This window comes from Ursus maritimus, unplaced genomic scaffold, assembly GCF_017311325.1.
Source record: "Ursus maritimus isolate PB19 unplaced genomic scaffold, ASM1731132v1 scaffold_23, whole genome shotgun sequence".
Classification (NCBI taxonomy): domain Eukaryota; kingdom Metazoa; phylum Chordata; class Mammalia; order Carnivora; family Ursidae; genus Ursus; species Ursus maritimus.
Window position 1 is genome coordinate 43879009 of NW_024424786.1, and position 24736 is coordinate 43903744.

General features: G+C 60.8%; 1 protein-coding gene across 1 annotated transcript in view; it reads left to right on the plus strand.

The window, feature by feature from the left end:
* ANO1 (anoctamin 1) overlaps positions 1 to 24736 on the plus strand; it is an 83100-nt gene that overhangs the window by 47405 nt on the left and 10959 nt on the right. The window contains exons 12-25 of the mRNA XM_040638789.1: positions 6462 to 6544; positions 8461 to 8472; positions 9073 to 9144; positions 11526 to 11603; positions 12508 to 12582; positions 14687 to 14888; positions 14995 to 15106; positions 15958 to 16015; positions 17781 to 17881; positions 18576 to 18721; positions 21217 to 21369; positions 21745 to 21944; positions 22475 to 22592; positions 24541 to 24662. Of these exons, the coding sequence (XP_040494723.1) occupies positions 6462 to 6544; positions 8461 to 8472; positions 9073 to 9144; positions 11526 to 11603; positions 12508 to 12582; positions 14687 to 14888; positions 14995 to 15106; positions 15958 to 16015; positions 17781 to 17881; positions 18576 to 18721; positions 21217 to 21369; positions 21745 to 21944; positions 22475 to 22592; positions 24541 to 24662 (1532 nt within the window). The remainder of the gene's footprint in view (positions 1 to 6461; positions 6545 to 8460; positions 8473 to 9072; positions 9145 to 11525; positions 11604 to 12507; positions 12583 to 14686; positions 14889 to 14994; positions 15107 to 15957; positions 16016 to 17780; positions 17882 to 18575; positions 18722 to 21216; positions 21370 to 21744; positions 21945 to 22474; positions 22593 to 24540; positions 24663 to 24736) is intronic.

A 24736-nucleotide genomic window follows, 5' to 3' on the forward strand; every position in this document is an offset into this window, starting at 1 on the left:
GCCGGTACTCAGCTGGGTGGGCGCCGTGCCAGGATGGACGGATACAGGGAAGCAGTTCGCGTCACTGCCAGGTCCTGGGCTGGACTCCGGGTCAGACCTCTTAGCTTGTCACCTAGCAGCTGTGCGACCTCAGGCAAGTGGCTTCTGCTCTCTGGGCCCCAGGTACCCCATTTGTAAAATGGGTGTAATCATGCAAGCCGCCTGGGCCGGTGTCGGGAGCCTCGAAGGCATCGTTCCTGGTGCTGGCTGTGTTAGCTGTTCTGTCGGTTTGGTGAGCGCTTGCTTATTGGAAACGTGAGGACAGCCTGGACCGTAGGAGGCCGCGGCTCAAATATAGCCCTGTGCTGGGGGGCCTCTGTCGGTTATGTCCTTTCACTGCCTCCGGAGGAGAAGACCCGCTTCTGTTAGCCGGGCCCTGTGCTCTGCTGGGCACCATGCCGAGCATGGTAGGTGCGGTGACTCGTTACTGCCCCCGGTGACCATGGGAGCTGGATGGCTTTATTGCCCCATTTGACAGATGAGCAAATCGAGGGAACTTTCCCAAGCTCACACCAGAAATGAGAGGCAGAGACAAGACTTGAGTCTGAGCATTCTGGTTCCCCAGGCCCCGAACTCGGCCGCTCATTTCTCCTTCCTCGGCCTACATGGTGAACCCGCTCTCGCTGACATGCCTGCTCGATGGGCCTTTCTAACTCCTGAAAGGATGATCTCAGATTTATCCTCACCTGGACGGCTTCCCAGCTGTCCCCAGACATGCCTCCCTCCCCTCCGAACCCTGGGCCGGAGCCCTGCCTAGGTGACCTCAGTGACATCCCAATAGCCCTGGAGGGAGGGTCGGATGTTACTCTCCGAAGAGGACACTGCAGCACAGAGAGGGTGTGGTTTGCTGGAGATCACACAGCTACCGGATCTGTAACAGACCCAACAGATCCTGCCCTGGCCCGTCGCCTTCCCAGATCTACACTAGCACTCTGGTCACCTCTCTCCCTGCAGACGTGTTCCCAGCTCCGTTCTGCGCCCTCCTGGGGGAGCAGAGGGTTTCCCGGAGCCGGTCGTGAGGGGCAGGCAGGCAGGGACGCCGCTCAGCCGGCCGGTACCGCAGGGACCTCGTCAAATGCTGTGCACCTACTCAGGGAAGCCCGTGCGCTGGGTTCCTGCTTTATTGAGCACCTGCTGTGTGCAGAGCAGCGCCACTTCTTAGCCTCAAAGGTGCTGTCCAGCCCTTACCAGCACCCCGTCCTTGAGAGACGAACGCGATTCCATCCCCCCACGATGTAGGAAAAGGGGCAGATCTGTGCCTCCGCTGGTTACCCCCCGCCCCCCCACACCTCCTCCAGCTTCACTTCCACCCCGGGAGACAACAATGCACCTGTCTGTCAAGTGCGAGTTCAGTCCACATGCTCTCATTTGGAGGAAAAAAATAACAAAAAAGCCAATCCGCTCCCGTGAAGCACTTCCTTTAGGAAAAAAGGAGCGTATTATAAATCAAGACAGAAGCAACAGGAAAGGGCCTGCAGGGCTTGGGAGGTGGCTGCACGGCCCATCCCCTGCCGGCGGGGGGAAGGAGAGGGAGACGCCCCCTCGGTCCCCGGTCCCTGCGGCTGCACGATCGCTGACAAGCATAATTAGCAGAGACCTCGCGGTCGGTCTCCTTTCAATCCCTTGTTCAGTGATTTGTTCATTGCCCTCCAGGGGGTCATTTTCCCCCGGTACGTCTTCTTTCCTGTGTCCTTTCTTCTCCTGTCCTCCAGCTGCTAACGTCTTTGCTGGCACAGTGACAGGGCCCCGGACGTGCCGCGGCCTGCAGCGGGAGTGGGCAGGGTCCCCGCCCGCTGCTCCAGCCTCGTGTCCGCTCCCCAGTGGGGTCCGCCAGCCCGGGCACTGACACGCTGGTCCCGGAGACGCCAGCTCGCTGCCACCCCATTGTATGACATTTCAAAGCCTCGAATAAGGTGTCACACAAAGCAACTTTGAGCCCCATTTAGCTCTTTGCTGGGATCAATTTTCTGAAATTATGGCATAATAATGGGGTTTTAACAGCTTGTCAGTTCCGTGCAGAACAAAGGAGCTTGTTTGATTGAGCCCGGCTGCAAGAAGCTACAGGAAGGTGGGTCGGACCTTAAGGAGATGGCGGAGCTGTGGCCGAGCCCCCTCCCGGTGCCGTGCCCAGCTGAGCACCCCGAGCCAGCTGGGCGTGTAGCGAGACCTGGTCTGGGGTTCTTGCTGGAACTCAACGGCCGGCGGCGGCTCGTGAGTGAACTCTTGTTCGGAGGGTACATAAGGAGGGTGCCTGGTGACCCAGTGAGGCTTTGGTGCCTGAGCCCCGTCTCTTCTGAGAGCCCCCGCCGGTCCTGCAGCTCCCGGGGGAGACATCTCTGGTTCCCCCCTTGGAGGAGGAGGAGATGTGTGCGGCAAGCAGACTTGGGGTGTTGGGAGCCAGAGGTTCGAAGTTGGTCTCTCCCCCCCGGGGGTGGCATGTCAAGGAGGACACACCCCTGGGCTGGAGGAGTGAGAGCAGCTGAGCCTTGCCTGCCCCCAGGGCTCCAGGGTGGGGAGCGGGTGGCAGAGGGGAGACAAGACAAGAGGCGGATGGAGGAAAGTAGGACAGACGATAGACAGGTCAGTGCTTCCAGACCCTGGTGTGCGGCCCGCCGGGCTTGTTGGGGATGCAAGTTCTGTGGTGCCCAGGAATTCGAACGTTGGCCGGCTCCCATTCCGCCTGCCCCCGGCCCTTGGCAACCCCCAGTCGGCTTCCTGTCTCAGTGCATTTACCAGGAAACATTCTGGGAGTTCCACATCAATGGAACCACACCGCATGTGGCCCTTTATCCTACAGTCAGCCTCTTAACCAGACTCAGGGAGAGCCCTCCACGGCGGCCAGGTCCGAGGAATGCGCCTCCATGGGGCCCCCACGCGTTACTGCAGGTTGACCCATGGAGCACCCCGAGCGGGACGTCAAGCCGCCTGTGTAGATGGGGAGCCGGGGGCTGCAGGGGCACGGTGGTCACGTGCCCGAGTTCACACCTGGCTGTGATCCAGGGTAGACCCAGAGTCCTGCGCTCACCTGCCTCCTCTGGGCCGCCCTACAAGCACGTGTTTGTCTAACATTGTGTCGTTGAGACAGATGTTTGAGGAAAGAATTACAGCCCCACCGCCTGCTTCCGCCCTGGCCCGGCCTTCCTTGTGTCTGTCTATGTGCTCTGCTGCCCTCTGGGCTCCGGACTCGGGGGCCCTGGCCTTGTGTCTGGGGCGCCCTTGTGCGGTCCTCAAGGCCGTTTCTTCTGGATGCTGACCAGGCTCAGCACGCAGCTTGCCCTCAGGCGGGGGGAAAGCACCACCCTGTGCCGGGCAGTCTTGGCACCGGACGTCCTGGGTCCAGGTTTCTGCCACTTGTTAGCTGGTCACCTGATTGCTCAGAGCATCTGTAGAAAGGAGGGCATTGTCCCTGCAAGGAGGCCCTGAGGGTGGGGAGGGGGGGGGCCTGCAGAAGCAGCACGCCGGCAGGACCGCCAAGGGAAGCGAGGGAACCCGGCAGCACCCACCGCCGTCCACGTGGTTGGTACGGGGGTGCGGGCGCAGGGGCGCAGCTGCGAAGGACGGACGCCCGAGCTTCCTCCGGCCTTTACCCAGCCCCGTTGCTCACGATGCCCTTTGAGCTGAGACGCCGGGCCTGCCCTGGGCTCCGCATCAGCCTTCGCATGCGCGCTCCTGCTGGCCAAGCCTGAGCCCCAGGACCGCCCCCTTTGCTCCAGAGCAGGCGTGCACACTGGGTGCCGCGGCATCCGGCGGCGGGCGTGGGGGGGTGTGCGGCCGAGCAGAGAAGGCGGACCTGAAGTGTGACACACAGGTGGTCTCTCCTCCGCTCCAGCCTTCCGGCACCAATGCTTCGCATTTCCAAAGAAGCAGAATATTCGTTATTCTACATAACACGTCTGTGTTTCTTAAACATTATCAAGCCAACGAGGCTTGACTCTGTACCATCTCCACTCCTGGCCCCAGGCTCCAGGCTTGGTTTTTGTCCACAGATACCTCTGGGAGAGGGTCCTCGTATCTGTCTTAAGATTCATAGCACACATTCTAAGCAAGAGTGCCTGGCATCAAAGAGCAGCTGCCCAGCTGTGCGACCTTGGGCAAAGCAGTCAAACTCTCTGTGCCTTCCTTTCCTCGTCCATAAAATGGCAGTACAGGTTTGTTCTAATAATCAGACGACTTAGTATGACTAAGACCATCAAGTGTCCACACGGAGGGCCCGTCAGTGCAGCGGTTAAGTGTAGACTCTGGGGCCAAATAGAATTTGGTTCAGATCCCAGTCCTGCTCTTAACCTGCAGTTGACCTTGAGTGTGGCATTTAACCCTCTGAGTCTCTGGGGTCGCTTGTAAATCCGTGAACAGAAATGATCCCCCTGCATAGCGTCGTGGTGAGGGTTGGGTTACCCGCGTCGGTGAATCCCGAGCATGGAGCGTGGTCGGGGGCAAGCCCTCATTACAGGGTAGCTGTGTTAGCATGCCGCGGGGGCGGGGGGGGGCACAGGTGGCCAGGGAGGTGGAGGTGGGGATGGGCCAGCCGGGGAATGGCGAGGACGCGGGAGGCCAGGACAGGGCAGGTAAACAGGCCAACTCCTGGGTGTGTGCGGTCAGCCCTCCCACACATTCCTGCTCTGGCTCAGCCCAGGACTGAGAGGAGGTGCTGCCCCGGCCGGCAAGGCCCAGGATGGAGAGAAGGCACGAGGTGCCTTCCAGAACAGGGCTCGGTGTGCAGCAGGCCGGACCTCCCCCACTGCGGTGGCCGGAGGACACGTGGGAAGAGGCGGAGGAAACCCCCTTGTGTCCTGCTCCTTGGGAAGTGGTGCGGCCGCAGACGGGCCTGCTCTCACGGCGGGTGTCTGGCTCCCGCTGCCGTGCTGCCCACGGTGCTGCCGCTCGGTGTCTGTCTGCCGAGTGCGCGTTTGTATCACAGGCAGCTGCCTCCACTGCTCCCTTGCTTTCCCGTTTCCCAGTAGGTTCTGCCAACCGGAAGGCCGGTGGGAGGGCAGAGGGCAGCCGAGGGGAGGGACAGGGTACTTCCCACCTCCCCCTGCTTCCGGGCCTCTCTGGAGGAGCCTTCGCCGTGCCCGCAGCTCTGACCCCTGCAGGCAGGCCCTCCCTCCGTGCTGCTGGCTGGTCCGGGCTCCAGCGTGTCCGTGTCCCAGCACCCTGCTCCTGCGGCGGGCTCCTGCTGTCCCTAGTCCCCAGCCCTCTCTCCATCCACCGCCTGTCTTCCCCGCTCCTGCACGACCTATGCGCCCAGTTCGCAATATTGAATCACCCCCATTCCAAAGACCTAGAGAGGCTGCTGTTTCCTGGCCGGCCCGGCTGGTTGGGCGGCTCATACTCAAAAACATATGATCTCGGGGGCCCTGTTGTCACCTCTCCTTCACGTGGAGGGGGGCGATTCGGACCATCAGAAGCTGTCTGAGCCCGGAGACGAACCAGACTCAGACCCACTTCCTGCCCATTCCAAAGCTGCACCCTCTCCTGGCGACAGACCCCACTGCTGGGCGGGCGCCAGACCTCATCTCCCCCATCTTGACGCCACGGCTTGTCTGACAAGGCACTCCATTCCTCCTCCCGTGATGACTGTGAGGTTTAAGTAGACTCAGGTGACAGCTCTTCCAACAGGGCGGGCACCTCCCCGCCCAGGGGCCCTGAGCTCTCCTTAACGATAGGACCGCACCTGTCCTGACCCCCCCGCCTCGGCCTCTGCCAACTGTCCCTCGGGTGGGGGGAGCTGTAATAATCGCCGACTCAGCCAGTCGCTTCTCCACGGTCGTGTGCTCACGAGAGCCATTCGCTCATCCGGTGGGCACTCCTAGCAGCTGTCTGTGCTGGGCTGTGCGCCGGGAATCCAGATGGACCAGGCAGCATCCCCGCCCCACACACCAGAAGGGCCCCTGTACTGGGAGAGGGGACACCGTGAGCGAGCAGCGTCCCAAGAGGAGTTGGGCTTTTTCCCGACACTGAGGGGGCGATCAGGGGCTTCCTGGAGGAGGCCACGTTTGAACTATGTTGAGTTTCCTGGGAATACGAAGCAGGACGCAGCAGCTAGGAGTGCAGCTCAGCAGCCAGACCGTCCGCAGGGATTTGAAGCTTGAGTGAGCGGCCTTGGCCCACGCCTCACCCTTTGTGACCCCAGGACCCCCACCTGTGACCCGGGGTCCTCAGGATCAATGGAGCAGGACGTTAGGAGCACAGGCTCTGGAACCCTGCCTGGCCCCCCACCGGCTGGCTGAGTAAACTTGGCCGGGACTTGATGTTTCTGGGCCTCAGTTTCTTCATCTGTAAAATGGGGAAGTGAGTGTCCTCGTCCCGTGGGGTCCACAGGAGGGCGGAACGGGTGAACTGGTGTGAAGTTCTTGGTCCGGACGGTGCCGGAGACGAGAGTGCCCGTCCGTCCTGGGTGATTCTTCTCCCCCTACCCACAGCTGCCACCTTCATGGAGCACTGGAAGCGGAAGCAGATGCGGCTCAGGTATCACTGGGACCTCACGGGCTTCGAGGAGGAGGAGGTGAGCAGGCTGGCCCCGCGCCCCCGTGCCCCACCCCGCCTCCCTGGTGCTGAGTCACCGCCCGCTGCCAGCACGACCTTTGGGGTCTGCTGGAGTCTCGGATCTCGAAGCTTCTGTGGACACAGGCCCAGGCTCCCCGCACAGACCGTTACATCCGGGGCGTCCTGGCAGGTCTGCGAGGGGACCACTGCCGCCCCTAGGCCCTGAGATGGCCTTTGCCCCTGGTGCTGCTCCCGCGCCCCCAGAGCCTGCGCTCCACCTGCCGTCGGGCCTGGAGGGGGAGTGGGAGGGAGGCCTTCCCTAAGACGAGGACAGGCAGGTGCTGCGTGTATCTGTGCGCCGAGGAGAAGGGCGTCAGGAGCGAGTGGCCACCGGGCTGGCGGGGGACCCCTGCCCCAGGGCCCCTCAGGGGAAGCCTTGCCATTGCCCCATCCCCGAATCGCCAGCTCCAGCCAGAATTCCTGGGGGGGGGGAATAAGGAGGAAAGCTTTGCCCCTCGCCATGGCAAGAGCAGAGCCGTCAGGGGTGGACCCCCCCCCACTACTTACTTTTATAAAGCACATGCTTTTTTTTTTTTTTTTTTTAAGTAAACTCCACCCCCAGCATGGGGCTCGAACTCCCAACCCTGAGATCAAGAGTCACACTCTCCACCAGCTGAGCCAGCCGGATGCCCCCCATGCTTTTTTTTTTTTTTTTAAAAGCTGGGCCTTTCATTGTCACATAAAATCTCTTCCACTGATTTTTTCACGTTCCTCTTATGTGGCCCCATGACACGCTCCCTCCTGAGACTGAAGGGCCGGTTCCTAAAGATCGCCCAGGGCTGTGTGCAGGCGCTCCGTGCCGACAACGTCGACCCCGAGGCACCAGGGGCAAGGGTCTGCCGGGGAGAGGCCCAGCGGCTTAGCGACAACCCAATTTCAGGGGCCAGGGTACAGGCCCCATCCCGAATTGCCACTACCCTCACCGTGGGACCCAGGGAAACTCTGTGCCTCTGTGTCCTCCACCTCTCCCTGATCCTCACTCAATGGGGTTCGAGAGGGGCTCTTAAAGGGTCAGTGGTGGGAGCAGGGCCTCAGCAGGTGCCCCAGGGCCCGGGTCACCCGGCTCTCCACCTCGGGCGCAACCCTCTTCTATGGCAGGTTCCGTCATCCCGTTCCGGGAAGTGGCACTATCGCCCACGGTCACGACAAGACAGCTCTTCAGGGGGTGTGCGGCGGCCACCTGGGACCCCAGCTCTGCCGGTGGCCCAGCCTGGAGTCAGCCATCCACCTGGCCCGGCGCCTTCCCCTGTAACTGTTTCTATGAGAAGGAAAGAAAAGGTCGCTGAGTAGAACAAAAGCAGTCATTTTCTTATTATTTTTAGGAGATTTACAGTGTCCTTTCCACCTGTGGTTGGGGAAGAGGGGGGGTGGTCCCCTTTGTTCAACCCCCAGGAACCATCCAGTGATCTCCTCTACCTAGCAACGGGGGCTTAGTTTTGAGTGATCAGAGCCGTGGACCTGAGTCCCGGCGGAGGACCCAGTGACACCCAGAGTGAGCCTCCCCCTCCCATGGCTGGCCATGGAACTCCTCCACAGGGGCTGGGGGTAAGGCCTAGGGGAAGCCTCATGGAGTCTGACCCCGGGGCTGGCGCCCGGCACAAAGGGAAGCCTGCGTCTGGCCTGCGGGCCCTTTCCCTGAGTCTCACCCGTCGCTCCCTTGGGGGCCTCCAAAACCCCATGGGCCACAGACGTGACCTGTGCGGTGGTGACTTCAGCCGGTCCCAGTTCCCCACGTCCGCCTTGTCCCCTGTGTCCATCCACCTTCTTCCTAGTTCTTAAGAAAACGATCTCTAGAGGACGCGGCCTATTTCTTACGAACACAACACAAAGTAATGAAATCTTTTTGCTTTTGTTTTACGTCCTGGTTCCCTGAAGGAGGCGGTCGAGGTTTGGATTTTTGTCACTCCTCTATCTGCCTGTAGCCTGTCTCCCTGGGAGAGGGGCCTCCTCGCACACTGAGCCGTCTGTCTGTGCCGCGCAGCTCCCCACAGCTCTTCCACCGCGGGCAGGGGTCTCTGCTTCCTCCCCCATCTCTGGGCCTCTCATACCCCTCGTTCTTCTGTTCCAGCGCCCTTCGCTGACCTGCTCTGGGCTCCCCCGAGGCCTGGCACCTCTGCTCTGCCCGCGCTCGCTGACACTGCCGTCTCTTCGACCCCCACGGCTCCTGATAGAACATTCTCAGGGGCCAGTTCATGGCTGGGTGCTCATCATGAGAAAGTGGGAGGCGGGGCAGGTGGCAGCCTGGCACAGACTACCTGCCTCCGGGACGTGGATGCCAATGGGCTGGGGTTCCCAACCAGGGGGAGAATCCTGGATGGGCCGAGAATGGGGCATTCTAAATTGGAAATGGTACAAGCAGCCAGCTACGAACTGCCCCCAGAGGGTGCCCAAGGCCAGTGTAAGGACTGAATTTGTCATGTGTGCTCATGTCGAGGGTCTCAGACTCACAGTTAACAAGGCTTCTCATTGACTTGGTTTCTTTCACAGGACCATCCCAGAGCCGAATATGAAGCCAGAGTCTTGGAAAAGTCGCTCAGGAAAGAATCCAAAAACAAAGAGGTACGGTGGCCGTTGCCAGTTGGCTTTCCTGGCAATAAAACATTGTATGCACAACACTATAGACCAGGGCTCAGCAAACACTGTGTGCACACAACAGTACATACCCGGGCTCAGCAAACACCATGTGCACACAGCAGTATAGAGCAGGGGCTCCGCAAACACTGTGTGCATACAACAGTATAGGCCAGGGGCTCAGCAAACACCATGTGGTCATCAACAGTATAGGCTCAGGGCCGGCCCCCAGAGAGGGGCCAGAGCATAAATATCTGACTCTGCTGGCCTCTGTCACAACAACAGTGCTTTCTGTAGCTCGAGAGCAGCCATAGGCAGCAGGTAAACAGATGGCCCTGCTTGTATTCAATAAAACTTTATCTATAAAAACAAGTAAGGGGCCAGGTCTGGTCCACAGGCTGCAGTTTGTCCAGCTCTGCTATGCATCTCTCGTCTTGATCTACCCTGACGGTATCTCAGACCTCGGCCAACATTTCACCATTAAGAACCAGGTAGCTTTGCTGCTCTTTCATAGAACACTTGACATTTTATCACCCCTTGTGTTCGATGTTGACGTATGAAATAGAAGGGTCTGCCCCACCAGCGTCCCGGAGCCAATGGCCCACTCCTTGTTTCCCTCAGAGACGTGGGATTGAGAGGGAGGTGTTTTGTGTTGTTCTGAAGATCACCATCTCTTTATAATAAGTGACTTTCTTTCTCCCCAAACCTCTCGTTCGAACTGAGTGTCTTAACGTTTGCAGCCTCAATTCTGGCAAACCTCTAGGGGTTTTTTAAATGGAGGTGTTTTATACGCCCTGGGACAAGCGCGGAGGGCCCAGGCCCCCGGCAGCCTCTCCTGTGGCTGGGGAAGTTTGTGTCCGTCCTTGAAGGGCGGGAAGCAGACGCTCCCTGAGCAGCCCCCACCCACGTTCCCGTTCACACCTCAGCCTCTGGGGATGATCAGGCGAACTCCTGGGTTTACCTTTCCTGTAACTGTGGCACACGGACAGGGTTTGCTGGTTCCAAGGGACCAAGGGTTGCAATTGCCCAAAATCCCATCTGGGGGGGGTAAAGTGGGTACAGCCACAAACCCCTTCTCGGGCCCCAGCTCCTGGAACATGGCAAAAATCCGGCTTTGTCCTGCTGCAGCCAGCAAGGGGGTGCACCTCCCCGAACAGCCTCTTGGAGTCTGAGTGGGACTCGAGGCTGCGAATGACCACAAAGCACGAACGTCTGCCCTTCCCCGTGCATACTGCCTCCTGGGCAGGCACCCAGCAGCCTTGAACCTCCCCGTGAGACCCTCGAGACCTTATCTCGTCCCCCCAAAGGCAGGGGCCTGGACACCACAGCCTCAGAAGCCCAACAGGCCTCCCCTGTGGGCCACTAAGACCTGTGTTCCCTGCGGCACCCTCCGCCCCCCCCGCCTGTGTCGGGATATATGGCCCCTAAGACCATCCACCCCGTGCCTTCACAGTGGCCCTCTGGTGAGCACGGATGAGGACTTAAAAGGCTCCGTGACACATGTCAGTCCTTTTAAGTCCAGACCTTAACCAAGGCCAAACAGCGCTTCTGGGCAGCCGTGCCAGGTGTGCCTTCCAGACTCTGTCACCCCGCCTCCCGGCTGTCATCGCCAGAGCCACAGGGGTATGGGGTTCCTTTTCGCAGGGCTCTGGGGGCGCCCCAGGCCCCGTCTGTGTCTGGGGGGCCATACCCCTCACCTCCTCCTCTCTGTCACTTGGCTCCCAGCTTCAATTTTTGGCTTTAATTCTTTCCCCCAGCTATGGCACCCAATTCAGTTGCAGAAGAGAAGGAGACCCACCCCTTAGCTGGCACATGAACCAGCACTTCTTTTTTTTTTTTTAATTTTATTTATTTATTTGACTGAGAGACAGCGAGCGAGAGAGGGAACACAAGCAGGGGGAGTGGGAGAGGGAGAAACAGGCTTCCCGCCAAGCAGGGAGCCCGATGCGGGGCTCAATCCCCGGACCCTGGGATCACGCCCTGAGCCGAAGGCAGACGCTTAACGACTGAGCCCCCCAGGCGCCCCTGAACCTGCACTTCTGGACATGGCGTCCTGCGTGTCTTTGCGTGATAAGCGCCCTCGAAATCACAGTGACCACCTCACAAGGGGGCGGGTCAAAGCCCCGCCAAGCCTTATCTGGGGGAGTCTGCCGTTCCCAGGCCTTCGCGGCCCCCCTTCCTTTAGAACGTGGGCGTCTGCATCTCCCGCTGGTCTCAAAAGCCCGCAACCCACATCGGCCTTGGCAGCTGGCCCTGCGGGGGCGGACCCGTGGCCACGGGGACACGGCGGGGGGCCTGGGCCCCGCGGCTCCCGAGCCTTGTCACGCTTCACCCCACGGTGCTCTCTTGTTCCCTCCACCCGCCCTCAGAAGCGCCGGCATATTCCAGAGGAGTCAACAAACAAATGGAGGCAGAGGGTTAAGACCGCCATGGCGGGGGTGAAATTGGTACTTTTCTCTTTCGGGGGCAACGCGAGTCTTGACTGTGTGCAGACGATCCAAGTCCGTTGTGTTTTTCCTCAACAAACTCTGTTGTATTTTTTTTTAACACGCTTCTTCGCCTTCCTGCCACACCCATCGAGCTGCGACGTGTGTCGAGATGTCACTGCATGGCTTCCGTGGGTCTGTGTTGGGGGGGACGGGAGCTCGTGAAGCGTGCTTGTCACGGCTGCCTGCGTGTGGTTCTCGGTCGCCCCGCTAACACGCATGCCACCCGCCCCTGGAATGAGTGCCGGGGTACCGCCCTCGTCAGCATTTTCTGTCCTAATACGTGCCTCTCCCCGTTTAAAAATCCACCCCCGTTCTAGAAAGATCGCGGGTTAGTGACGAGCTGCTGCTCAAGGGCCCCGCCAGCCCAGGCCGTCCCCGAGCCAGGCAGCCTTCAGGCCCCGTGTCGCCGCGGCGATCGGCGTTTTAACCTGTAATGCTAGCTGCCTGTTTCAGCTTGCCCCGCGCAGGAAAAATAACTATTATGGTCTGGGTGGCAGAGGGCAAAACATCTCCAATCTTCGAGCCTCGTAGTGAGGCTTGGGCCAGATGCAGGCGTCCCCCAGACGCGGGCCTAACGGTCTGATGTAGAAAAGCGTTTGGCGCCATGATGCCAGGGACGCAGGGGAGTCATGTTCCCAAACACGAGTACTCTTCTGTGGCAGCATCTGATAGGTGATGAGACCCCAGACCCCTCCTCGGATGCTGGACGTGTGCTTTCACTTGTCACCTGCGGGCGTGTTGTAAAGGTGTTTCTGAGTTTTTCTGTTGTCCGAGTTGTTCACGCACACACCGCGTGCACGCACAGACTTCTCTCCACCGTGACGGGTCCCACCAGGTGACCCGACATTGTTTGGTGTTGCAGACGGACAAGGTGAAGCTGACCTGGAGAGACCGGTTCCCAGCCTACTTCACCAACTTGGTCTCCATTGTCTTCATGGTGAGTTCCGGAAGGCTGAGGTGGGAGAGGTCAGGGCGGCCCACGGGGAGACGGTGTGGCACTCACCTAGACCAGAGTCAGGCATCAACGTGACATTGGCCCTCGTCCCAGAGTGGGGGGAGTGGCCACCACTGCCCCTAAAATGGGAAGGGGCCAAGGAGTCTGCAGGGACCCAAGGTCCCTGTAAAAATGGCCAGTCCCTTGTCCAGCCCAGGAGCTTCAAGTCCTGTGGCCCGGTACCCAGGGCCTGGGGTTGGCCGCCATGAACCGGGGCCTGAGCATGTGTCCAGCAGCCCAAGGGCCTTGCGGGGAGTCCCCCTGAGTCCTCACAATCCCAATCCCACTCCGTCCTGCTGAGGAGGAGAGAGGCCGCAGGTCTGGCTCCTCTCCCCAGGCCACCAGGCCGGAGGTGGTGGGTCCAGGTGCCAGGCAAGCCTTCCGCCCCGAGGGCCCCACTGCTCTGTGCGAGCTCCACTGCAGGCGAGGGCTCGTGTTGGTTTTTGCTCATGGACGAATCAGTCATAGCTCTGCCCCTGCTCCCCTGCCAGGAGCTTCACTCATTGAGCAAATACGGGTTGAGCCCCTACAATGCCCTCTCCCCATATTCCTGGTCCTGCCAACGCCAGGTCGAACTCACCAGCCAGACCCCGGCGGCCCTTTTAACCCAGAGGGGGTATTGCCCACGGAGGTGTTGCGTGTCGCAGGGGCACACCCGCCCTCTGGCAGGAAGCGGGGAACACACTCCTACTGAGTCACCCTGCGGGCCGGCCGCCCGTCTGTACCGCCACATGCTGGCACGAGGCCACCTCTGAGGCCGGGGTGGTGCCCTCCCCTGGGAGGGGCCCCTTGGCAGGAGCGAGGGAGTTTCCAAGGAAAGCCCTCATTCCCGGAGCTGGCCGGGGAGTGTGGTCAGGGTGTGGCGTGGGCTGCCAGAGCTTCCCGAGCAGGGTGTGGCTGCCGCCCAGCACCCACAGATGTGTGCAGAAGCGGCAGGACCAGCCCAAAGTCTAAAATAGGAGCTTTCCTAGATTTCTGATGGCTGCAGTCTCCCTCGGGGCTGAGCCAGCCACGGCCTTTCCAAGCCGTGACCTGAGACGCAGTGCAGCCCCCACGCCGCTGCAGGAGCGTGCCAGGAGCCGTGAGGGACCATCCTAGCGGGCCAGGGCCTCCCCTCTGCACCCTGAGCGGGAGGAAGTGACACAGGTCACCCAGAAGGGAACGGAAAGAGTGCAGAGCCCGACCCGCAGGCGGCGTCGGGTGTGAGCGACAGCCAGGCACAGCCACCCTCCGTCCTCAGTGCGTCCTGGGGTTGGGGTCTCCCCGCATCCACACCCCAGTGCGGGACCGCGTGAGGATGAGGTCATCTCCAGTGAGTTAGGGTCTGTGAGGAAAAGGAAGAGAAACTCAGGCAGACAGGCTGCTCCACATAGAATAAACTCACCAGCCTAGCCAGTGCCCACCCCAGCCTCCCAGGCAGCTGCCAGTCTGAGCTTTATGGAACGTTCTGGTCCACTGGTGGGTTTGGCCAGACGAGCGATGAGCCAGGTGTGTGGGTGGCTCGTGGAGAGGTTGGGAGAAGGGTCCCAAACTATCTGTCCCAGCCAGGCCTGCAGCCCCTGGGGATTGGACTGCCCCACATCCACCCGCCTCCGGAACAGCCCTCCTCCCGCTCAGGGCCACCCGTGTTTCGGGGAGAACCCCTCTTCCCCGGAGTCAGCCTGGCTCACACAAGCCAGGCCAGCCCCTCGGGTTTCGGCCACCCGGTGCCCTGTTGGGGTCAGTGGGCAGGAAAGAAGGCGTGGTGCCCTGAGACAGGTGGCAGCAGAGATCCCGGGAATGTCAGGCTCCACGGTCTCACCTGGTCAATCCCGGCTCGTGAGCTGGGCAACCTGGCCTGGTTAGCTAACGTCTCTGAACTTCAGTGTCCTCTTCCATAAAACAGAAACTAGCTCCTTGTCCATCTGTCTGTGGAGCTTTGACACCATAGAGCCTGGCAATTAGGGAGTGACAAGAGCCCATCCGTGCTGAAGTTGAATTGTTGCCGGGTGGGGGGAGCCGGGCTGGGGGGCTCTGGTCGCACCTGGCCAGCTCCCCTCCCTCCCAGATCGCGGTGACCTTCGCCATCGTCCTGGGAGTCATCATCTACAGGATCTCCACGGCCGCCGCCTTGGCCATGAACTCCTCCCCATCCGTGCGGTCCAACATCCGGGTCACGGTCACAGCCACCGCGGTCATCATCAACCTGGTGGTCATCATCCTGCTGGACGAGGTCTACGGCTGCATAGCCCGCTGGCTCACCAAGATTGGTGAGTGTGCATCTATGCTGTGGGCCTTGGGCCGGTCACTTACCCTCTCTGAGCTTCATCGCCCGGAGAGCCGAGTACATGGGCACATGCATCCCGCTTCTTCTAGAGGTTCCAAAGACGGAGAAGAGCTTCGAGGAGAGGCTGATCTTCAAGGCTTTCCTGCTGAAGTTCGTGAATTCCTATACACCCATCTTTTACGTGGCTTTCTTCAAAGGCAGGTAGGGACTGCAGTTTCTGAGTCTCACTGCCTTTCCCGCCTCCTTCCTCCCAGGGCGGTAGGAGGCTCTCCTCCCCATCTCCCTGCAGGTGGGAGGCCCTGGGCCCAGGGCAGAGCATTCAGAGTGGCTCCCACTGCCACTGAGCTCGTGGAGAGGCCTGGCTTCTGCAGGGGGGCCAGAGCAACGGGGACCCTGGGCACGAGCTCCAGCTGCTCCCCAGTGGATGGGTGGATGACTGACGGGATTAGGGCTGCAGGAGTAGGTATGAAAGCAGAGCCATGGCCAGCTTGGCATTCCAGGCTAGCGGTGGGGTAAACTCCATGCCCAGACTCTCCGAGCCACCCTGGGCTTGGAGGGGCTTGTGGTCCACGCATCAAGACTCCACCCCCCCTTCCTGCCCGGGGCTAGCAGGTCTGATCCCAGAATCCCTCTTAGGCTTCTTCCTCAGCATCATGTCATATAGTGGCCACCCTCCCGCACCAGGGTCCCAGAGCCCGGCCAAGGGGTCCACGCCCCCTGAGATCATCCGTGACCACGGAGCAGGCCCTCAGAGGTCCCCACCGCTCCCCAGCCTGATGAGGCTGTGGCAGGTGGCAAGGTCTACGCTAGGCAGCTTTGCCTCAGTCCCACGCCTGCCACTGCCACCCCGGCCCCCTTCCCTCTTGGCTTCCTGCTGAGACCCCGTCTTGTCACGCATCGTGGGTTTGGGAGCTCCTGGGACACGCGACCACAGCACACCACAGTGGTCGTGTACCAGCCGCCGGAAGCCTGTGTGCGCGTCAAGGCTGCAGCCCCCACCTTGGGGTCTCCCCGCGCTGCCCCTCGCCTCCCACCATCCCCACTCATTCCAGGTTCGTCGGACGCCCGGGCGACTATGTGTACATTTTCCGTTCCTTCCGGATGGAAGAGGTAAGCACGTCCACACAGCAAACGTTATGGGGTAGCATCTCCCTCCTCCGGGGAGGGGGTTCTTTGCTGCTGACCCGCTGCTGGGGTGGGGCTCTGAGCCTATTTGACGTGTCCATATAGCATTACCCTAAAAGGAGAAAGTCTCTTCAAACTCAACAAAAGAATAACAGCCGTTTGATTTATCTTTTTCTGTAAGATGCTGAGCGGTTTTTTTCTTTTTTGTTAAGTTTGGTTAATCAGGACGAGACAGAACTCAGCTTCATCCTTTTACTTTAATACAGAAATGCTTGCCTCTCTCCCCCTAAATCAGTGCTGGTGACCTTTGGCTTCTGCTCAGCCTCTGCAGCCACTGTGGGTCTGGTTAGCGCACCGGCCACGGGACTTGCCCCAGTGGCCCCGCTAGACCAAGCCGGGGCTTCGGGGCCACCGGGACGTCAGCTGTCAGGGAAACCTGTCAGCATTTCCAATGCCCAGGATAATTCAGCTTATTAGAAAACAAGGGGTGGGTCTTCTGCTAAAGCCCCTGGGAAATGGGGTGGAGAGGGTTGCAGTAGCCTTCAGGTACAGGGTGACCTGGCTGCCTGGGGCACAGCCAAGAGGTTCAAGCCCCTGAGTCCTGGCCCTGAACATCCCAAGACATGGGCCTCACCCACCGGAACAGATGTTTGTGAAAAACCCATGAAGTGCTCTCCTGTTATACGATTTCGGCCTTTCTGTAAACGATACCATGTCAAATTCTTTAATGGTCGGAGAAATTGGGGAAATGCCTTTGTAAAATAGAATAAATCAAAGGATATCATTTTTTTTAATGAAATGGTGGCTCTCCAACATGAAATCTGTGGTAATAGTATAAAAAGTTTTGTTCCAGACCCGTAGAGGGGTCAGCTGTGCCCCAGAGGGTCACCCAATGTCCCTTGAGCTTCTATCACTCAGGTGGGTTAAGCCTCTGGCCCATCCCGGGCCTGCCCACATCCGGCCTCAGGCAGTGGGTGCAGGCCCACCTAGGACAGCGACATTTGGCCTCGGAGGGGTGGTCAGCTGCCTTACCACGTGGCTTCCCAACCGCACAGGGCCCAGGCTGCCACGGCCATGCAGGGCCCATGGATAGGCAGCAGTACGTGGGACCAAGACACCGGCCCTGGGGGAGGAGGAGGGGCCCCTAGACCCAGCCCTGCTACTGCCCACTGCCTGGCAATGTGCTCCCCTCTCTGAGCCCCATTCCAGCCCTGACAGCCTGTAGGCAAGGTGCATTCGCTTCCTGGGACTGCTGTAACACAGGGCAGGTGGCCCTACAATGACAGAAATGTATTCTCATATGGTTCCGGAGGCCAGAAGTCCAAAATCAAGGAGCCAGCAGGGCTGTGCTCCTTCGAAGGCTCGGGAGACGGTTCCTCGAGCCTTGCCCCTCGCTTTGGGGGCTGCTGGCATCCTCGGCATGCCTTGCTTCTGGCGGGGGCCCTCCGGCGTCTGCTTCTGCCTTCGCACGGCCTTCACTTCTCTGTCCGTGTGCTTCCTCTTCTTATAAGAATCCTGGCCACTGCCTCAGGGTCCACCCCACTCCAGTATGGCCTCATCTCCACTCGGCCACGTCTACAAAGACCCTTTTCCAACAAAGGCCATATTCTGTGGTTCTGGGGGTTGGGATGGAGACGTATCTTTGTGGAGGCCACATTCAACCCACAGCACCAGGGCCGCGGTCATCTGTCCAGGAGTCCATGATGGGGGCAGGGGCGGGGGTCTGATGCACTTGCTCTCTGTCCCGCAGTGTGCCCCGGGGGGCTGCCTGATGGAGCTTTGTATCCAACTCAGCATCATCATGCTGGGCAAGCAGCTCATCCAAAACAACTTGTTCGAGATCGGCATCCCGTGAGTAAGGCCTGGCCCGGGTCTGGGTGGGGCGGGGGGATTGAGATTGGCATCCCGTGAGTAAGGCCTGTGCCCGGGTCCGGGTGGGGCAGGGCGGACGTGGGGCCCTGGGGTGTCCAGAGGGCTCTTGAGGTGGTCTGGGTGACAGGTGAGGTGGGACCTGGGCAGGGAGGGGGTGAGGACAGGAGGGGAAGGCCGGGCATAGATGCCCCGTGGTAGACAAGAAGAGGGTGGGGGGCCAGATGACTCCCTGCTCCGCAGCGCGCTGGGGATGGCATGGTCCTGACCCGCACGCCAGCCCCCTGCGGTTGGCAGAGGGAACCCCTCGACACTGTGCTTCCTGACCTTGTGCCCTTTGAGAATTGTGTCCCGTTCCGCCTCCAAGGCAGCCAGCCCGCTGCAGTCAGGGACGTTGGGGTGATTTTCCATGACCCCCGCCCCCCTCCCCACGCTCACGGCATCTGCTTGGCCCTAGCTGACCCCTGACCCTGTAGGCTCTCCCTGCACCTGTTTCCTTATGTCAGAAACCATATGATGGCACTTGGCCCCTGCCTCCCGGGGGAGGGCCCACGAAATCATCGGCAGAGAAGTCCCGGCTCAGAGAATTAGAAAGACAACCTGGAAGTGACCTTGGCCCTCGCGCGCAAGTCCGTCTTCCCGGACGCTAACTGGAGTGACACGGTGTTTCCCTCAGGAAGATGAAGAAGTTCATCCGCTACCTGAGGCTGAGACGCCAGAGCCCCTCAGACCACGACGAGTACGTGAAGAGGAGGCAGCGCTACGAGGTGGACTACACTCTGGAGCCCTTCGCGGGCCTCACGCCGGAGTACATGGAGATGAGTAAGCACCGGCCGGGCCCTCCTCTGGGTGGAGCGGAGCTCGGGAGATGCCCGGGGTGGAGCCTCGTCACCAGCCGCTGCGCCTGCACAGGATGCCCAGGCTCGGGGGCCCCGAACTCTCAGGGGGGTGCACTGGGGGGGATAGGGCAGGTGCAGCTCTCATGGCCCCCAGGAGCCCCCCAACCCCACCTCCTCCCTCTCCTCACCTCCTCCCGACATGCCGGCCACACTGGCCTCCTTGCTGTTACCCAAACACGCAGAGCTCCTGCCTGCCACAGGGCCTTTGCACTAGCTGTGCCCTGTCTGGAATGCTCTCCCCCTAACACCTGCATGACTCACTCTCTCCCTTTCCCAGGGCTGTGTTCAGGATGTCCTCCGCCAGAGGCGTCTTTCTGACCACAGTGTTTAAAAGGAGGAAGCCCCTCCCCTGTACCCTTGTGACTCTCTGCCTCTTCCCCTGCTCTAATTCTTGTCACCAGCTGGCATCTGCAGTCCCCATCAGGCCTTTACCTCTACCTCCCAGCAGAAGGATGAAAGTTCTGTGAAAACAGGACCTTTTATTCTCTTCACTGCCATACCCCCACACCTAGAACAGTTCAGGTGGATGGTGAGAGCTCAGTACATGTTCGCTGAGTGAACAGACGAGCAAAGGAGGCCGGGAAGACCTCTGCAGAGGGGTCCTAAAGTGTCGGGCCCCCAGCCACCATGAACAGCACATTTCAAATGCTGGCTCTGGGGCCCACCCCTGGTCGGTGCAGGGTGGGACCTGGGACCTTCCACTTTAAACAAATGCTTGAGCAAACCCAAGGCCTGCTCTGGGTGTCAAGGGGCAGGGTGGCCCCACGAGTGCTTCCCTCCTGCTGGCCCAGTGGGTCCTAGAAGTCACACCCAGCATCCCAGATGATTGTTCAAGAAGCACCTTGCCACTGACTCAGAAAGAAAAGAATCTCAAGACAGAAAATGGAAATAGCATTGTGCTCAGATGACATTGTCTGTTCTCTCCTGGAACACAATCCAAGGTGAACCAGAGGTGGGCAGGCAGCTCCCTCACCCCTGTGGACCCCCACGGACCACCATGGACCTGCTCCCTCCCTGGCTGTCTGGTGTCAGCCCTGGCATCCAGGAGGAGGGCCACCCCTGCCTGCCCGGGTGAGGGGTGTGGAGGGGGGCAGTGGGCAGGCACTGGAAGGGCAGCCTGGGATTGGCTGGCAGACAGACGCTTCCCCGGAGTTTAATTTCTACAATGGCTGGAGGTCACATCCCGCTTTCCTTTGGGCATGGTGAAACTCCTGGGACGGGGCTCTGTCCACCCAGGGAGCAGCCCACCCTGTGACCCAGCCATACCCCGCAGCTCAGGACACTCTCCGTCACGCCCGCTGCTGGTCTCCTCCCCGAGGACTGACTCTGCTGGGCGCCTGGAGCACACGGTGCCCGAGACTGAAGAGAAGGGCAGCTGGGGGTGCCCCGGGCCCATGCCATCTCCACCCCCCACCCCGCCGCTTCTCGGCCGGCGCACGCAGCAGGAGGCAGCACCACTCGGGAGTGAGGACCCCACAGCCCCAGGCCTCAGCGGCCCACGTGGAGCCCACGGCCCTGTTTATCCGAGGCCTCCATCACCGCCAGAGCCACCTGCGGACACAACCACGTGCACAGAAGCGTTCCACGGAGGCCCACAGGGCGAGCAAGAAGCCAGCGGCCCTGTTCCCAGACAGAGGCTCCCGCGGAGCCCCCCACCAGCGGCTCTAACGATGGCCACAATCAGCCCGCCAGGCACACGGTGACATTCTGCCGGCTTCCTTGTTTACCACCTGGCAGACAGTGAGAGCCCTGGGACAGACTGTACAGTCATGAACCAGCCTCCCCTATGCTGTTCAGCAACCTTGACCTGACCTCTCCCAGGAGCCCAGCTCTGTGCTGGCCGTAGCATCCAAAGTCCAAGCCCCAGGGCCGGCCTGGTGACGATGGGGATGGTCCGAGAGTGGGCACTGAGAGGGGCCAGATTGTCCTGGACGGTGGGCCCACGCAGCTCCGTCCCCAAGGCCCAAGGAAGGGGACGATGGGGGCTCTTGGACACGCAGCGATACCGGCAGGCCCCTCAGGTCCCAGGGACCCCCAGCTACTGGGCACCGGGGCCCTGCCCGGGGCCCTTGCCAGCCCTCTATGGGGTGAACGAGTCTGGGCCTTCGTGCTCACGGGGGCCTTTTCCCCATCACTGATGATGGTCCAAGACTGGATGTGTGATTAGTGACTACATGCTTGTCATTTAGGAGTCCATGCTGGGGTCCAGAGCAAAATTTGGAGACCCCCTCCTGGCCCGGGGTCACCTGGGGTCGTGGTGGGAGCGTCCCCAGGGCCCCTCTTATGCAGGTGCAGGGGGCACGTCAGAGGCAGGGAGCCAGCCAGACCCCGCCAGCCCCGTGTGTTCAGCTGTGGCACCTGCCATGGGGGCCCGCCGTGGGGTGCAGCGGCATGCTGACCGTCCCACTCTCCTTGCAGTCATCCAGTTTGGTTTCGTCACCTTGTTCGTCGCATCCTTCCCCCTGGCCCCACTGTTCGCGCTGCTTAATAACATCATCGAGATCCGCCTGGACGCCAAAAAGTTCATCACTGAGCTCCGCAGGCCGGTGGCTGTCAGAGCCAAGGACATCGGTGAGTGACTCTCGGAAGCTGGTTCTGTGCGTGTGCTGGGTTTGGAGGAGGGGTTCTGCTCCCCAGAAGCTCGATCCAGAGCCGGCAGACCAGGGTTGGGTATGGGGTCCCCACAGGCTCCTGGATGCAGACTCGGGGGCTCAGCGTGGGGGGCGGGAGACCTCAAGGCTCCTTCGCACCCCCACCCCAACCTCTCCACTCCTGAGAGAACATTCCAGAACATGTTGGGTGTCTGAATATCTCGACATCTGGCCATACTAGGAGGTCCCCGAGGTGCGAACACCCCACCCTCCTGTCTGTGTGGCCCCAGCACCCAGACAGAGCTGACGGGTGGGAAGCTCGTGTTAGGGGCTGAGCGGGCGCCTTTCCGTGCAGTGTATTCAGTGTCCACAAGCAGGAAGAGCTCTGTGTGTCTTGCCTGGAGAGTCAGGGCCGAGAAGGTTCTAACCCCCGTCAGCGAGGGCTTCCTGCCCATCATCGTGCAGGAGAGGCAGGGGGGGAGGGATGGTGCGCTGACGGGGAGCACGACGGCTAACCTGGTAGCCAGAGTTGTCAGCAACGCTGATCGTCTCACAGTGAGTCACCTTCACGCAGCCCGGACCAGTTTTCAAGGTGAACGCAAGAAAGTTTATATTTTATCTTGAAATTAGATGGGAAAATTACAAAAATACATTGATTGGGAGTCCTATTTGACACAGTTTTTGTTGAAACGGCACATCCGCGTTCGCTGGTGGCAGACACAAGATGGACGTGTTAGGAGTGTTATCTGTCATTTTTCCGAGATGAGGACAGGATGCCAGGGTGATAGGACGTCAGCAGGGCAGACGTCATCAGCTGGAAGGCGGGGGCTTCTCCAGCCCTTGGCACTGGCTCGTCCTCGTCAGAAATGCTCCTCGGCCATCCCAACCCCCCCGTGTTCGTGGGGCTCCTCGGTCCATGCCTGCCCTGGCGCCTGGTGGCACTGGTGGTGTGGCCGTGCCCGCCGCTCACCAGCACCGCCTCCTAGACACGCGCTCTCCCAGGTTGAATGGCACGAAGTGCCGTTCGCACGCTCACGTGTGGCCGCGTGTCACACGTGTGGGTGATTCTGTGTGGTTCACCGCAGCGACGTTTGCACTGTGGCATCCACGGGGACTCCTTCAGGGCCCAGCTTTGGGACGGCCGGGAAACCTTGGCGTTCTGTAGCAAGGGGCGCCAGCCAGAGCCGGGGCTCGAGTACAGAGGTGCGTCTGTGCCCTTCTGTCTGTCACCCTCTGGATGACCCAATCAGCAGAGAGTCCGCAGACGCCCTCCCAGCTGGACTTGCTGGCAGATTTTGCTTGTGATTTTAAGAGGTTTTAAAAGTCCCTGAACTAACTGGCCCTCTGAAGTCTGCTCTGGCTCCCAGGCGCCTGATTCTGCCTCAGCCCTGGCTGTGGGGCGAACCCCGCACCCCGCACGCCACAGCCCTGGGGTTGCTGCTGCTCCGGGTTCGAGCTCAGCTTTGGGTTCCCTTGCAGGACCGTCCTAGGCACCGCGGTCTCTGTGGGCCGTGAAGACATCGTTCTCACTCAGGGCTCAGTGAGCTGCATTTGGGCCCCAGGCTGCATTCACAAGTCCCCTCCCCGGATGAAGACATTGCCCCCAGGGTTCCCGTGAGCTCCTCATGCCCTGCTCTGAGGGTGAACCCCAGAGGGCTGCATGTGGCCTGGATCACTTCCTGGGGCTTTCGGCTGCGGGTCCTCCAGGGAACCTCTAGAGGGGGCTTGGGCAAATCCTCCGTCCTGTTTTCCCAATGGGGAGACAAAGGCCAGGGGTTACCAAGGCTGAGCTGGAACCGGAGACCCCAGGGCCCCAGCCCTCCACCCTCCGGACCACCCATCCCTGTAGCACCTCCGTGAGCAGAGGGTTTGCCTGGAAAAGCTTACGTTGCACACCAGAGGCCCGCAAAGAAAGGGGTGGACAGGAGAGCTGGCCAGGCGCTCCCTGGACAGCCCTGGCGATTCTGGAGCCCTGTGCCTGGTGGCAGTAAAGACAGAGTGTGGCCTCCTCGTCACTTTCCCCTGACAAAGGCCTGATTCTCAGGCGCCCGGAGGCCCCAGGCAGGTGCACAGTGGGTGTGTCTTTGCTTTGGCAGAGCCCCACTTCCCCTGCGGCCTCGTCCTCAAACCCGCAAACCCACCAGGGTCAAAGGGAGCTCCCCGGCCACCTCCCAGCCTCTGTGCCTGTCGCGGGCGTGGTCCTTCCCACTACCGGTGAGGCTGGGACTCACGTCTGCCTTCTCCTGCCCGTGGCTCCCCTTCGTTCCCTGTTCTTACGGGTCAGCTGCTCACTTCCTGGTTCCTGTCTGGTTGGTTGGAGGCATAATCTGCCCTTCTTTCCCGGTAAACTTTCCTTGAACAAGCCTTTGTATTCCTCCTGTGATCCGTGTGGGCCCCGAGGGGACGCCGGCCCCGTGGCCCCCACAGGCTGCACCCAGGGCACCAGGGGTGGCTGGGGGAGGCTCTGGCTGGGAGGGGAGGCGTGGTGAGTCACTGCGGGGACCCAGCTCCCTGCCAGTGGGAACCCGGCTCCAGCTTCCCAGCCCTGACCTCTGACAGCTGGTTTGCCTGCTTCCTGCTCTCACACATACGCTTCTGAGCCTTCCCAGTGAGCAGCCTCTGCACGCGTCGGGCTCCTGCGTACCGCGTGTGGTCAGGCCAGACGAAACACCTGGCTGTGTCGTTCTCGGAAAGGGGGTTTGTTGTCTCCGGGGACAGCAGGGACACCTTAAAGAGGAAGACAGCGCCTTCCCTCCCCTTTGAGGTTCTCCTACAAGGAGCCTGGAAAGTTTCCTCTTGCATCTGGAGGTCATTGGAGCGTGGCGTCCTCTGCAGCCTGCCTCCCGGTAGCACAGAGGGAGGCGGAAGACTCCCAGGGAGGCTGAGCCCGAGGGCCGGGGCTGGCGCCTGGTGTGGCATTTTTGAACAAAAACCCATGATTCTGGTGTGGGGTCCCCCGGGGATCTGGGGCCTGGACACAGAGACGCCCCGGGGCCTGTACGGTATGCTCGGTCCTGGGCTCCGGGAAGCTCTCCAGCCCATCGCACAGGCCAGCCTGGTCCCTCCCACTTCCCCCGCTCCCCTCCCTCCACCCGTTGGCCTGTCAGCTGGGCGGGTGCAAGACCCGTTCCCTTCCTCGTGCTGCGCTCAGGTGACGCCGCCTCCCCCAGGAGCCCCCTGCCCCAGACACTTCACCTGCGCCGGGGTCAGCCAGCCCCCAGCATCCGATCTTGGAGGTCGCAAACCCAGACCCTGCAGCGCCCGGCGGGCCCTGTGAGTGAGTGAACAATGCAGAGAACAGACCCACAGTGCACGGCATGGCCTGGAAGGGGCGGTGGAGCCACACC